At 34.7% G+C, this 15,289-nt stretch overlaps 1 protein-coding gene across 2 annotated transcripts in view; it reads left to right on the top strand.

Moving 5' to 3' along the window:
• The window catches only part of MBD5 (methyl-CpG binding domain protein 5), a 422,713-nt gene that overhangs the window by 380,283 nt on the left and 27,141 nt on the right, over positions 1-15,289 (top strand). For both annotated transcript variants that reach the window (XM_008059870.2, XM_008059871.2), the window contains 2 exons: positions 9,977-11,002; positions 12,567-12,772. In XM_008059870.2, the coding sequence (XP_008058061.1) occupies positions 9,977-11,002; positions 12,567-12,772 (1,232 nt within the window). The remainder of the gene's footprint in view (positions 1-9,976; positions 11,003-12,566; positions 12,773-15,289) is intronic.

Genomic DNA, 15,289 nt, shown 5'->3' with positions numbered 1-15,289 from the left:
GGCAATTCACTCACCTCGGCCTCCCAAGGCGCAGGATTACAGGCTGAGCCACCGAGCCCGACTTGTCAGTTATTTTTTAACTGCCTTTTATTTGTGAATCACATTTAGTGACCTTTCTCTTAGTGAATTATCACCTAGCTCAGATTAGAATGGGTTTCCTAGTGGGTGACATGTCAAAAGACCTTTGAAAGGAATGACTGCAAACGCTAGTCATTCCATTCCAATCATGGTAGCATGGTGAGGGTGAAAGAGACCGTCAGGTAACATGATTCAACTCCACTCTGTGGTAACCGAGCCTAGACACAACTCAGTGTCTTTTTCCACTCTCCTAAGCAGAAGTTTTAAAATATTGCATTGACATTAATTAAGGTGAGGAATAACTTGCTCTGAAAATGTTTAATTTGATTGGTAGTTTAGTTTCTAAATTCTTTTAAAGACAGTTTTCTATCTAAAACAACCCAAATACTGATTTTTAGGCCTATATGGAACACATTTAAAATGTACTACATCTTAAGTCTGGGAATTAGAGGCAAAGATAGTAACAAAATCAGATCAAACATAAAGAATGAAATACTTAGAAATCATTTCTAAAATTTAAGAATATACAAGGCTTTACTATTACATTGGTATTTTCAAATTGTCTTTCCACTAAAGCTTCTAAATACTTTGCCTGGTAAAGTTTACAGGTTTCTGTTAGCTTTTTTGAATTCCAATTACAAGTAAAGTTTCATATTTCCATGTAACATGTTTAGTAAGAGAACAGTTGGCAACATTCCTCAAGTTATAAAGCAGATCTCTGGTTGATCTGGCAACCGCACCCCAAAGTTCCTGATTCTCAGTTCAAACACTCAGACTGCTAAACACAGGTGTGTTCTGGAAATCCCTCAGTTGTATACGTTTAAAGCAACTTTCTATTTTTAAAGAAAGGCAAATTTCAGCATATAAGTGGTTCCAGCACATGTCCTGTGGTGTTCTGGTTAGGGAAGAATTCAAAATCAAGTGCCCTTGATTGGCAAACTTCAAAAGGCCCATTCCTCCTCAGGCCTCTGACTACTGCACACCTGTTTACCAGATAATTAAAGCACATATGCCAGTAACCCAGGCCTCTGCAGAGGATTTAGCCCTGTTAGTTTCCACACAACAACTCATCTCTTCCATGGCCCTGTGACTTTTCACAATTTTCAAAGAAGAAAAAAGATTTGCATTATGCTGATAATATACTTAGTAATGACCCGACCTTCTTCCAATATGATAAAGTCATTAAATACAAAATAATTTTCTCACTTTAAGATGATTTTTCTATTCTTTTATTTTTTTCCTAATAAAAACCATTTAGTCAACTTTCCTCAACACATGGCTATATAGTCCTCTGAGGAGGCAGGATATGAGTTTCTGCCAGAAGAGATGATAATTCAAACATGTACTTGCCTTAACTCTTAAAGATATATATAACAAGAATATAAATAAAACTGCAAATAAATAAATGTTCATGAGTATTTACATATATGTTTTTAAACTCTGCAAAATAAAGTTTTCTTTCAGCACAAAATGCATGTGATTGAAACTCAGGACAGCCATTGATATATGGTAGGTATAAGACAATGAAATAGTGAGACCACCAGAGAACATTTTGGGTAAAAGACTACAATGTAATGAATATGGAATTTTTTGGTTCTGTATATTCATTTATTCTCAGAGCATACAAGTAAAGAAAATAAAGGGAGTTGTCATCCCTATATTTTCTAGATGAGGCTACAAGGGCAGAAAGATTAAGCAATAAAGTTGCTTAAGGGGGGCTTATACTGTATAAATTAACCCTCTTACTATAGAGAGGTTTGTGTAGAAATAATCTAGTTTTATATAGACTAATGTAGACTGAAGAAAGAGGCAGAGGTTCCTTGAGGGTTGTGACTGAATAAGTAACAGTTGCTCTTGAAAGTATTTCTATCCAAATTTTTTAATGCCTAAATTTTATTCTCCATCTAATGTACAAAGTTTACAGGTTAAAAGTTGCCCTCTGCTCTTGTTCTTTTAACCAAACAGCATAACTATATTAAATCCTGGATTGTGTGTTAAATATCTATGCCTATTCTTTCAGTAAATTTTGTGCAAAATGAGCCATTTCTTCTTTGCTGTAAGATGTTTTTACTACAGACAATGTCTTGCTGCTTAAGAAGACCTCATAATATCAGGGTTATACCACTTATTTTGTTTACATATTCCAGGTTTAACGTTTTCTTGTGTACAAAAAAGGAGTTAAAATGTGTTTGACTTTAGACATTGAGTGTGTGTAATCAAAGGTGATAAAAGAACGCAGAGTGGTGTGATATGTTTGCTGATTCAATGATCTACTTTGTACCTTTCAAAAAATAAATTGTCCCAGTGTGCAAATTGGGAGAATGTTATTCTATTGCAATATATTAAGCTCATTTATGAAATCACTAGAAATCCTTCAGTTCTCTAGGAGATAGCTAAACTATTACGTACTAAAATTAAGTGGTCCAAAAGCATTTAAGCAGTTGCAAAAAGTACCAAGATTCCAGGGAGTAAGGTTAACTCTACAGACTTTGACTCAAAAAATAATGCTAAAAGATATTCTTATGGTGTCATCAAAATGGATTTCATTTTCACATGCATGCAGTACTAAATAATTCAAATCACAAAGTTTTTACCTTCTAGGAACTTATATATCAAGCATTAACGCCAGTCAAGCAAAGAGTACAGTAAAAATTACTTTCTAAGCATTATACCTCTTGCAAATTCAAAGTAACAATTCACCTTTTTACAGATTTAAAGTGGAACTAAACAACAGAAGTCTGAAGGAGTTGCTGAGGTATTCCTGAGGTTGGAATAGTCTGGGGAATTCTGGAGTATTTATCCAAGACCCATAGGCAGAGGTATAAGAGAGTATTCATCACAGATATGCTACAGCAAAGATCCTGTTCTGCACAACTCCACAGGGACCCCTTTCACATCATAGTCTGATAAATATGCTCCCTGGAGCACAGCTCTATAGACCATCGCCCACAGAGTTGGGCAACTCAGGGGCCTGATTCTAAAACACTGTTTTTCAACTTTTTTTTACTCCTCCCGCAGTCAGAAATCGACTTGCATTACAATTTACTAGACATATATTTTTAATGTATAACAAATAAAAATTTTATGAAAAAAATACTTATTACATGTGCTGCCCTCTGATATTTCAATTTCATTCTATTTTAATCTATTTCCAGTTTTCTAAAATAACAGTCATGACCCACTGAAATGACTTTATCACCCACCAACAGATCATGACCCAGCACTCTTATATACAAGCTAACAGAAAGAGCTTCCACAAAATAATAAATACCCTAGTTATGCCATGTTCTCTGTATTTTCTTTTTTACTCTGTTTCATTTATCAAAAAATACTAGTTGGGGCATACTAAATTGATTTTGTAGCCCACTAATAGGTCTCAATACTGTTTTAGAATATTCATGAGGTAATTAATTCAGCAAATATTTATTGAGCACCTAGGATGTGCTAGGCACTGTTTTAGCACTGCTGATAAAATGGTACAATACAAGGATACAGAGTTAACCATATTAATAATCTAGAAACTGAGTTTGCTCTGCTCATTAAACAAAATGAGATAAAACTTCCCATTAGAATACTGATGAAGTATTTTAAATGTTATGCACGCTAGGGTACATTCAGAAAACAGAAATCCTACCAAGCAAGAGGCTTATACTCTTTTCTCAACATTTGTTTCCTCACAATAAACACTTTTAATGTGATAAGAGAAGCATTTAATTTTTTTTTTAAAAAAACACTTACTTGAGTAAACTGAAAAATCTCAAGCATCTTATAATTAATGCTAGCAGTTTTCAGAGTAATTCTATGTTAAGAAAGGAAACAGAACAACAAAGAAGAAAAGAAAAAGCCTCTTTTTCTTATTCCATTGCCACCACAAGATTGAATAAGCTGACCTCTTTGATACAGTCACAACTGAGCAGACATCATATTCCAAGATTCAAGCTGAATCCCACTTGGCCCTGTGGAGTGTGGAGAGCGTTTCGTCAGATACGGCCACAGCTCCTTTCTCCATCTTTTCCTTCTCCCAAGTGCTTTGGTTTGGGGCTACTCCCTCCCTTGTGGAGAACACAATAGCCACTAGTCCCTAGGACTTCCTTTCTGTTGCTGATAAAGGAGTTTTAACACCTTATATCAGAATCCACAGCACAAAGATATAGATTTGAATATTTTTTTAAATGCACGTTACTATGCTTGTTACTAAGGCTTGAGAAAATAAAATCTCATTGAAAGATCTAGTCGTCTCATAAAAGTTATCTTTCTATTAATATTGTTATCATTAAAAATCAGTCCTTTAATATAGAGAGGAAAAAATTTCACTATTTTAATGAGATTAAGAAGTGAATTGTATTTAGTAGACTCACTAGGCCATGCTGTTTTATTTCTGGAAGTATTCATTTTTATTAAGGATTACCATTGACCCAATTTGCAACGAAAGTACACTTACCAAACCAAATTATAAAGGTCAAATGGTGAAAGAATACACTCTATATGAATCACTTTTTAGTTTCTTGAATTTTATGGGTAAAAATTAGTATTTCTAAATTATCAATTTAGAAAAAATTTTTTAGCATGAAGTAGTGTTTATTAAAAATTGGAGATATAGATCAAACTGGTATAATGATATTTTTTTTAAAAAAAACTATCTTGGTCTCATTGGTGTGAGCATTTTGCCCTAAATGTACAAATGCATACACAGACATGTATAACAATATTAATATTTAACAGACAGCCATATGAGTTTAACACAATATAAACAATGACTTTTGGTGACCAGGAAGAAGAGAAATAAATCTAAAAGAGTAGACATTACCCTTGTTTTGAAAAGCAATCTTTGAAACAGATAAAACATCTTCAATAATTAACTTAATATTAAGAAAATAGCCTTGAAATTTACTAATGCTATTTCTATGTACACACACAAATGCATACACATATATATCATAAATTATAAATGTGTGCAGAGTACTGTTTATAGCCAGAAATCTACCCCACTGGGCAAGCTACCACTGTCGTTTCCTCATTGGACTAGACTGTCTCAATCTTTGGGTATCTAGGCATGTATCTCTGGGTCTCTAGGCATATGTCTCTGGGTATCTTACACTAGCTAAGTTTGTTTGAGTGGTTATCCAGTCTTGTCTTCTGCTCTTTAAAAGCAACAGAGACAGTGAGAAAAGCAAATAATGCTCATTCATGGTGCTGCTGACTTGTGTGAAATAACCATTTTTTTCTAATTAAGGGACTTCCCCAATTTACTAACTTGTTCCAATCTCCTAGCTGCCTTTTGGTTATTCAAATGCTAAACATCTAGTGAATAATTTGCTTTTTAAAAAACTCAGCAACTGTCCCTTTTGTTACATTAAACACAAAATATCTTGGCTGCAAAAACAAAGTAAACAACTTTAACAAAACATTTTTCCCCACATGCTTCAACAGACCATAAGGCTTTTATGCAAAGCTATGAAATAGGTTCACCAGAGAATGCCTATTCAAGATTAAGTGGTTCAGAAATAAGCAATCTCTACGTTTTTCTCCAGCTATAAAAATGCATACAAGTTCAGGGTCCTTTTTGAATGACCACAAGCATTACCAAGTGGACTTTAAAAACTCAAAGTACTTTAGGGTGGACCTCTTCTCCTATAAGGTAATTTAAATTTCTTGGAATATCTGGAAGCCTTCTAACTTATCATCTTCCAGCCATCTCCCTTCTAGTGTCCCTTATTTCCTGGCATTAGACCAATTCAGTGGAGAGTTAGTTTTCAGTTTCTCCACAAATGAGTGATACGCTCTTCCTTTCTCCACATATACACCCACTCATAGCATAAAAGGTTTGACTTCTAAAAGTTGAGTGCAAGTTTTACGGTCTTTTAAAGAGATTCATTCAACCAACAAACATTTTTTGAATGTCAATCATGTGTCAGAGACTGTGTTAGGTCTTGGGAATACAGAGGGAAATAAGAAATGATTCTTGCCTTTAATGATTTAGAAAGATGGTTTCAAATGTCTTCACTGCTTGTCCAAGGCAGTAGGTTTGACCATGGGTGGGAGGAGCTGGGAGCATGGGAAAACAGCACGCATTTTCTTCTGTCATATTTATTTGTTTTGGGGAAATACATTATTCTTCATTAACTCCCATCCACCATATTATCCCCTTGTCTTTTTTAATTACTTTGCTTCTATTTAAAAGTCCTTTTTCATCTCCTTTTCATAGTTCACATCTCAGATCAAATGTTTCTGCTCACCTGGTTTTCTCTGACACTTTCAGTTTTATAATTGTCTACTTGTTATATATACCTGTTGCTCTTAGCATGTTGCATAGAGGTATACTAACTAATATATGAAAAGAAATTTAAATGTTCCTGGTTTGTAATAAGTTCTTAATAAATAAGTATTTGAGAGACAAAAAAATAAAGACAGGGAGATTTCTGTGCTTATTACTTTGCCTAAATTCTGAGTTCCTTCAGGAAAGGACAAAGCTTTTTTTCACTTGTACAATCATTTCAAGCCTATTGTCCAGGAGAATGTACTTGGTTTTTTAATTGATTTGTTGAAAATTAGAGAAAATTTTTAAAAATACACTCTGATCCACATAATACCTTTAAAAAGTTTGTGTTATTCACCACTTTCTTGTTGGTAAGACAAAGATACACCCAGAGTAACTATACTTTCCTATATTTCCTCAAGAATATTTAGATGGAGAGCTTTTAAAATAATTATTTTAAATTATCCCAAAGAATTATTCCAAAGTGGCTACTTTCAATGTGGATACTTCTCCGTTGTAAAGATAATAATAATAACCTCTAAGAAAAACCTTCATCTACATAGCTTTGCCGTGTACACACTAGAGTATTTTGAAAATGTGCTCTGCCTATGGCTAGAGCAATGGTGATCTCTACATTTAAATAAGTTATTATTATAGTAGATAGGAAAAATTGCCACAGATAGTTCCACAGTGATTTACTAGCATATAAGACTTTAAAAATCACTTTAAATAGTGATTTACTAGCATATAAGACTTTAAAAATCTTTAAAAGATTTTTTAAAGACTTATCAGAACCATTTAGAAAGATGTTTTCCAAATGGATTTCAGTACCTATTTATGGAAATGGCAGCAAGATTTAAGAAGCAATAAAATGTTTAAGGTATTGATTGTTTTGTAACAAATCTGAATTAATATTTAAAGAATTGTATACCATGAGCCTACTTCAGTATTTGCATGTCTTCTTACCCTACGCTTTATGAACATAATCGTTATTTCATGATAATATTTTATAAATATTTATTTATTTTCAAAGAGGGGCTTTTAAAATCACATTTTTTTAATGAAGCACTGAAAGCTTTTTCTTTTTCTTTTTCAAAAAAGGCAGACCATGACAGTGGAGAAAAATTTCATATCCTTGCTGTAGAGACATTCTGTAAATGTGTTGGATGTGCTATTTTATTCTTTCTGTTGTTACAACAGCACCAGTACTATGACTTCTAGTACTATGACCAGTACTGTGACTACTAATGTCAAGAATAATGATAACTTCTTTTATTTGTATAGACTTTTACATATTGCAAACCTTTCACTCACCTATTTTTGAGTCTTACAACAATCATGCCAATGATGAAATGTTTTATAAGGGAAAAATTCAAAGGTTGCAAAATATCATAAACAGAAAGATATTCATCCCTGTATCATATATGATGATAATGAAAAATCAAAATAGAAAAGCCAAACTTTATAGAAGGGTTCAATAACTATGGTCAATACATGTAGCACAGAGTTAATATATATATATATATATATATATATATATATATACACAAAATCTATATATCACAAAAGAAAATTTCCTATGTTATTCTATTAAGGTGAAAACAAGGAGTATGAAATTATATTGGTACTACTATTAAAACTATGGAAACGTTTCTGTGTATTTAGACAAGACCTCAATGGTAACAGGTCAAATGTAAAGCTGGTTATAATGGCTTAGCATAGCAATACAGTATTTGAATTATTTTAGATTTTCAGTGATACTGGTATTATCTATTATATTATAGACATATTTAATATTTTTTAAATTAAATGCATATACTTCTAATAAAATATTTGTCAACTGCATGTGGTACATAAAATAATGCATCTTATCAGGGAAGACATTTTACAAAAATGTGATTATGAGTTCTTTTCTTTTTTTTTTTTTTTTTTGAGTTGGAGTCTCACTCTGTCGCCCAGACTGGAGTGCAGTGGCCACTTCCGGCCACCGCAGCCTCGACCTGCTGGGTTCCAGCGATCCTTCCTCCTCAGCCTTCCAAGTAGCCGGAATTACAGGCATGCGCTACCACGCCCGGCTAATTTTTTGATTTATTGTAGAGATGAGGTCTCGCTGCCCCAGGCGGGTCTCGAACCCGCGGGTTCAGGCAGTCCACTCACCTCAGCCTCCCAAAGACGCAGGATTACAGGCTGAGCCACCGAGCCCAGCTGAGTTCTTTTCAATAGATGTGATTCTTACCCTCTCTATGCCATCCTTTGTGTATATGATTACAAGGGGTAATTTCAAAGGATGCTACCGCCCAGACTGTATCCCCAAGCAATGCATTTTCACCTGGTCTGGGTTAGGGTCCTGGTATTAGTTTGGTTTTTGTTTTTTTAATTTCTCCAGATAATTCTATTGTGCAGCTTGGGTTGAGAACCACAGATGCAATTGTCAATAACTGAAATTTTATATTTTCAAATAATATATCCCCTGAATTTTATCTCTAGTATAAAACTTTTAAGAATAAGAATACTATTTGGGTGAAGACTAGTCTGATTTGAGGAGTCATAAGTACAAAATCTTTTGATGCAATCAGAATGACTAAGATTTGTAATTATTTTTATTCATTGTTTAAAATGATAAAGTATTGGTAAGAGAAATGAGCACTGTCATCCACTGTTTATAGAAATGTAAATTGAATGTATATTGATCAACTTCACTGGAGGGTAGTTTAACAATATGTATTCAAAGCTCTTAAAATATGGAAACCTTTTATCTCTGGAATTCTACTTTAAAGAATTTATTCTTAGAAAGCAATTGGGAAAACTGGCAAAGATACATTAATAAGAATGTTTATCATAGTGTTTCTTAGTTTAGTAAGAGATTAGAAATAATCAAAATATTCGTGACTGTGACTAAGTTATAGTATATACATACATGTTGCTGGTAAAATGATTATTTAGCCATTTATAAGTGAACCTGAAAAGATATTCACAATATACTAATACATGAAAAAGTTATAAAATAGCATTATAGCCTAATCTTATTTTTGTTTAAATGTATGTATTATATATAAATATGTATACACATATATATTATATATGTATATGTATATACATTCAGGGGGGAAAGCCAAGAAAGCTATGCACTAAAATATTAATAGTTGTTACCGCCACAGGTACTTTTTATTTCTGTGCTATACTTTTATGTGCCTTCTGGTTTTGTGGGGGGTTTTTTTAGCTGAAAGTAAATACTAGTTTTACAAATAAAGACTAAAATCGTTTTTAGTAAAAAATATTTTGAAAAATGAAACTGTTAACTTTTATCTACCCATTTAAATGAACTACACACAAATTCTTCCATCTTCACCTTGTCCTGCTGTGAAAAACAGGTTATTTAATGATTAACAATAGCTTTTTCTTAATATGCCAAACTTCTTCAATATATTTATTTTCAAAGTAAGTTGCAAAGTATAAATTTAAACTTAAGTCCTTTAACAGATGCCGAATCATCTCTGATTACAATCAATCTAGCTATAATCCATGAAAGTTTCATGCAACAAATTGAAATGTATCTTAATGCATTTTTATGGCTAGTCTCACTTAATATCCATGATTAACAACTGAGTTTTTTGGTGTTTTTTTTTTTTTTTTTCATTTTAGGTGGTTCAGTACCATCATCCTCCATAGCCATAGCTGGCACCAACCACCCTGCCATTACAAAGACAACATCTGTTCTTCAAGATGGCGTCATAGTCACCACCGCAGCTGGAAACCCACTGCAGAGTCAGCTGCCCATTGGGAGTGATTTTCCTTTTGTTGGCCAGGAGCACGCACTTCATTTTCCATCCAACAGCACTTCAAACAACCATCTTCCACACCCCTTGAACCCCAGCCTCCTCAGTTCTCTACCTATCTCTTTGCCAGTGAATCAACAGCATCTCCTAAACCAGAATCTATTAAATATCCTCCAGCCTTCAGCAGGAGAAGGCAAGTCTGAGATCAACCTCCACCCTTTAGGTTTTCTCAACCCAAATGTAAACGCTGCTTTAGCTTTTCTCTCCAGTGACATGGATGGGCAGGTATTACAGCCTGTTCACTTTCAGCTCTTAGCAGCCCTGCTTCAGAACCAAGCCCAAGCAGCTGCCATGCTTCCCCCGCCATCTTTCAATCTGACCATCTCAGATCTTTTGCAACAGCAAAATACTCTTTTACCGTCATTAGCACAGATGACAGCCCCACCAGACCATTTGCCGAGCAATCAGTCAGACAACAACCGAGCTGAGACCCTTTTAAGCAACCCCCTGGGGAACCCTTTACCAAGCTTTGCAGGCAGTGACACTACTTTTAACCCCCTGTTCCTCCCAGCTGTCACTGGGGCCTCAGGATTAATGGCCTTGAATCCCCAGCTGTTGGGAGGTGTCCTGAACTCGACATCGGCCAACACCGCTAATCATCCAGAGGTTTCCATAGCAACCTCCTCCCAGGCAACCACTACCACAACCACTACATCATCAGCAGTGGCAGCACTGACTGTCTCAACACTTGGTGGGACAGCAGTGGTGTCAATGGCAGAAACATTGCTGAATATATCTAATAATGCTGGGAATACACCTGGTCCAGCTAAACTCAACAGTAACTCTGTGGTGCCACAGCTACTTAACCCTCTACTGGGGACAGGTCTGCTTGGTAAGTTAAATTTTTTCACAGATTTTTACAAAAGAAACGTTTTTCTAATTCTATTTTGTCCTTTTTAAAAACTCCATTTTGTCACACTATTTTTAAAAATGTTTTTGTTATTCACAGCTTGCTTAAGGAACTAAATATAACACCCACAAAACAACTATAGTTATACAAACATGAGAATGACTTTTTCCTTTTCCCCTATTCTAGCAATACTAAATGTCATTTTAACCTACTTTCTCTTCTAATTCTGATGCCACCTAAACCTAACCTACCCATCATCCCTTAAACCAAGAAGAGTCTTTATTTTTCAAATAATAAAGCGCAGGTACATCTTAAAAATAACTTTTATTTGAATTTTAGTTGGTGTGGCATCACAGGGTTAGTATGAGCAGCTGCGCTGTGGATGGAAACAGTTTGAGAAAGTGTTTTCCAGGTGAACCCTAAATAAACAAAACTAAATGCTTGTCCAGCAAAACAAGAAACATAAAAATACTCAAAGCTGAAGGTTGCCCAAGTTCAAGGAAACAGACAGCCCCTCTAGCTGCTGCTACATGTCCTAAGACAGTATTGATTTTTAGACCTTTGTGGCTTAAAAAAAGTCCTTCATGTAGGTTACCCTATCACAAAATAGTTAGAAAATAACGATATGTATATTAAACTGATGAATGCAGGTAACTATAATACAAAGTAAAGGAATGCTGTGCATAAAGTCTAGAAACAGTCAAATGTCCATGATGTCAAGGGCATCTTCCATATATAAAAATAATTTTGTATTATTTATGTTTTTAGAACTTATGGACAGCTATAATATAGCATAATTTATTCTATTTGACATTGAAATCATGGTAGTTAAATAACCTACAAAGCACTACACATTTGTATATTTCAAGTTATGGGACAATTTCTATGACATTGTCCTCAAGTCATCAGAATAATTTCAGAACAATTTTAAATTTTGAATGTAAATTTGTTATTAATCCTACTGATTATATATTTATTTGTAATGTTCATAATAATGAATTATTTTGTGTTGTCAGTTTTCTTTACATTTTTAATTTTAAGTGACCAACCTTTTGCTACAAAACAAAAATGCATATTTCTAAACTAAATCAATAATTTTATTTGGTAGTATTTATTGATGATTGTGGTTTGAGAACTAAATTTTGTAAGCAAGGCCTAATCAGGCCCACTTATTTTAATCATCTTGTCAAATACTTACAATTACTAAAACATTTTAGGACTAATTTCAACCTTTTAGGTACTCTAATAAAAATAGTTTCAAGGAATTATGTAACACTGAAGCTCAATGTATAAGGATCAATTAATGAATAGAGCAAAGACTAAGTAGTCATTCCATAACATAAAATTTAAAAAACTAATTATATAAGATAAAACTAAATAATAAATCTACTCTTTCCTTACCACTTAGTAAGAATTTGAGGAGGAAAAAAAAAAAAGAATTACCCAAGTAAGTCTAGCTTTTTGTTTCAGGAATTCTCAGGTACAGAGAGGTGTAGGATTGCTGAAGAATCACATTGACTTATATTTTATGTTTTTCAAACTGTAGGTGATATGTCATCAATAAACAATACTTTGAATAACCATCAACTGACTCATCTACAGTCGCTGTTAAACAACAATCAGATGTTTCCTCCAAATCAGCAACAACAGCTTCTCCAGGGGTACCAGAATCTCCAGGCATTCCAAGGACAGTCCACAATTCCTTGCCCAGCTAACAATAACCCCATGGCTTGTCTGTTTCAGAACTTCCAGGTACTGTCCTTCCCTGGGTCACTTTTGAAGGTTTGTTTAAACACTTAATCTGGGGACAGGGCTGAAAAAAGTAGGTTATATGCTCTTTTACTTCTATTTACTGTTATTTCTCCATCATGATTATTGTTAAACATTCCAGACTTTTATGTGAAGGTTTTTTACTTTTGTCTGAAGCTTCTCAGTCGTCTTTTGGAGCTGTTAGTAAAAACTGATAATGTGACCCTCCTAAACCATTTTGTTGTTTCTCATTGCTCTCATGATTAAGACCCACATCATTCACATACCTGCCCATCTTCCCTCCCACCCCCAGTCTCAAGTCTCACCACTCTCACCCAGCTTTGGCCACAGGGTCTTCCTTTTGTTCTACAAAGTAGATAAATTCCTACTAGATCAAGGAGCTAGATGGAAAGAGTAATATGAAATAAATATAAGAAGAAAATATAGACATTATTTTGTTAATAATCTTGGGGTAGAGAAGGTTCTTTAAGCGAGACACAAAACCAAGAAAGTCAAAAAGAAGAGTAACAAAATTGAATACAATAAAAAGTCTAAATCTCTGTATGATCAAAGATATCCTAAACAAAGACAAGTAGCAACATGGCAGAAAATATTTGTACAATACATACCAAATAGTTAACACCTATAATATAAAAGGAACTTATACAAATCAGGAAAAGGCTAATTTGTTAGAAAATGAGCAATAGATATGAACATATACATTACAGAAGTTGAAAGCTAAATTATTAATGAACATATGAAAATAATAGAGTTACACAAATTATAACACCAATGTGTGCATCAGATTGATGGTATCCATTGCTGACAAGAGTGCCATGAAATGGATTCTTTCAGATTATTGTTGGTGTGATTTTATGTTGATACAGTCCTTTTGGAGGGTAATTTGATCATATATTACATCCTTGGATATACACATATCCTTTGTCCCAGAAGCTTGGCTTCAAATGTGAACAAAAGAGCATGTATCAAAATGCTCATTACAACTTGATTTGTGATGTCAAAAATTATGAACCACTTAAGTATCTGTCAGTAGGGAAATAATTAACTATGTTATGGTACCCAGTAGTTTAAAAGATTAGGTAGACTTACATAAACCTATGTGGAAAGAGCTTTAAGACTACAAGACTCCACTGCTATAGTATTGCAGAACAGTACTATGGCACAAGTTGAAAGAAAGAAACAAGGAGGGGAGAGAAGGGAAAAGGGGAACTCCATGTACACCTATGCATAAAAAAGTGTCTGCAAGGATGCACTCCAGCATTGGTTACTTCTGAGAGGGGAAGCGGGATTAGAGTGGAAAAGCGTGGGTAGGGGTAGGGAACAGAAAACTTTTATCTTTTTTGATCGTCATTTTACATATGTGTATATATCGTATGTAATTAAAAAACGGAAGAGGAAGTGCTCAACCATATTACTGAGAGAGCAACATAACGCCTGAAGAGAGTCCATTAATTTAGCAATTAGGACCAGTGACTTGGTGGAGAGCAGTTTGGTGGCGTGGTGGGAGCAGGAGTCAGACTGCAGTGATTGAAACAGTGAATAGGTTAGAAATTAAAGAGTCTAGATGGAGTAAGTTTTAGCGTGCTCTCTGTCTCTCTCAGCTATGTGAGATGATAGATGTGTTATTGGCTTCACTGTAGTAACATCTTATATATGTGTCCCATAACATCATGTTGTTAACCTCAAATACACACAATGAAATTTATTTTTAAAAACTCTGAAGAACATAAGAGAAATAGGGCAATACCCCGAGGAGCCATTGAATGCAAACTTTTAGAATGTGCAAGCCATGCACATAATATGATTTCCCTTTCCTAAAGGAAAGACCCCCCCCAAAAAAAGTGGAAAAGATTGAGCATATAGAAGAGACAGGATCATAAATGAGGCAAGATCCTGAGAAGGGAATCCAGATCATGAATCCAGGCATACCCTCAGAGAGCAGAAGGGGCCCCTCCTACACTGGAAAGCAGGACAGAATTTAGGAAGGTATAGTTGCAGTTTGTGCTGCCAGGGGGCAGGGACTATCAGAGCATAAGAAATTAGTGAGAATTTTTGCCTGATGTGCTCCATTTTCTCTGTTAAGTAAGGTCATCTACTGAGAACAGTGAAGGTGGTATAGCTGCCAGCTTGAAGAAGTAAATGAAGAGGAATAGTTATGGAGGATGAGAGTGATACCTAACTGGAAGAACACAGGACTGATGGGCAACAATAAGCCCTCAGTTGAGGTTGGAAGCCATAAATTTCCATAGTCAGATACTCAGTATCCTCACTGTAGATATAGATAAGGCAGGTAACTAGATTGATCCAAGACTGGGATTTTGTCTGGTAGGTGTAGGCAAAGAGATAATAGCAAGAAGGAGGTTGATATGCTGATGGATCTGAGGTTCTGGTTTAGTAGGGAATGATGCAGAGACCACAAGGGAGTGATTATTAGGGGGAATTCTAAAGTATCAAGGGTCTAGAGCAGTAATTCTCAGAGTGGGGAAGGTGGCTTAGTAA

The sequence above is a fragment of the Carlito syrichta genome, unplaced genomic scaffold (genome assembly GCF_000164805.1).
Source record: "Carlito syrichta isolate Samal-C Ts95f unplaced genomic scaffold, Tarsius_syrichta-2.0.1 Scaffold304408, whole genome shotgun sequence".
NCBI classification, from domain to species: Eukaryota; Metazoa; Chordata; class Mammalia; order Primates; family Tarsiidae; genus Carlito; species Carlito syrichta.
Note: the sequence above shows the minus strand (reverse complement) of the source record. Positions and strands in the feature narration are given on the sequence as shown.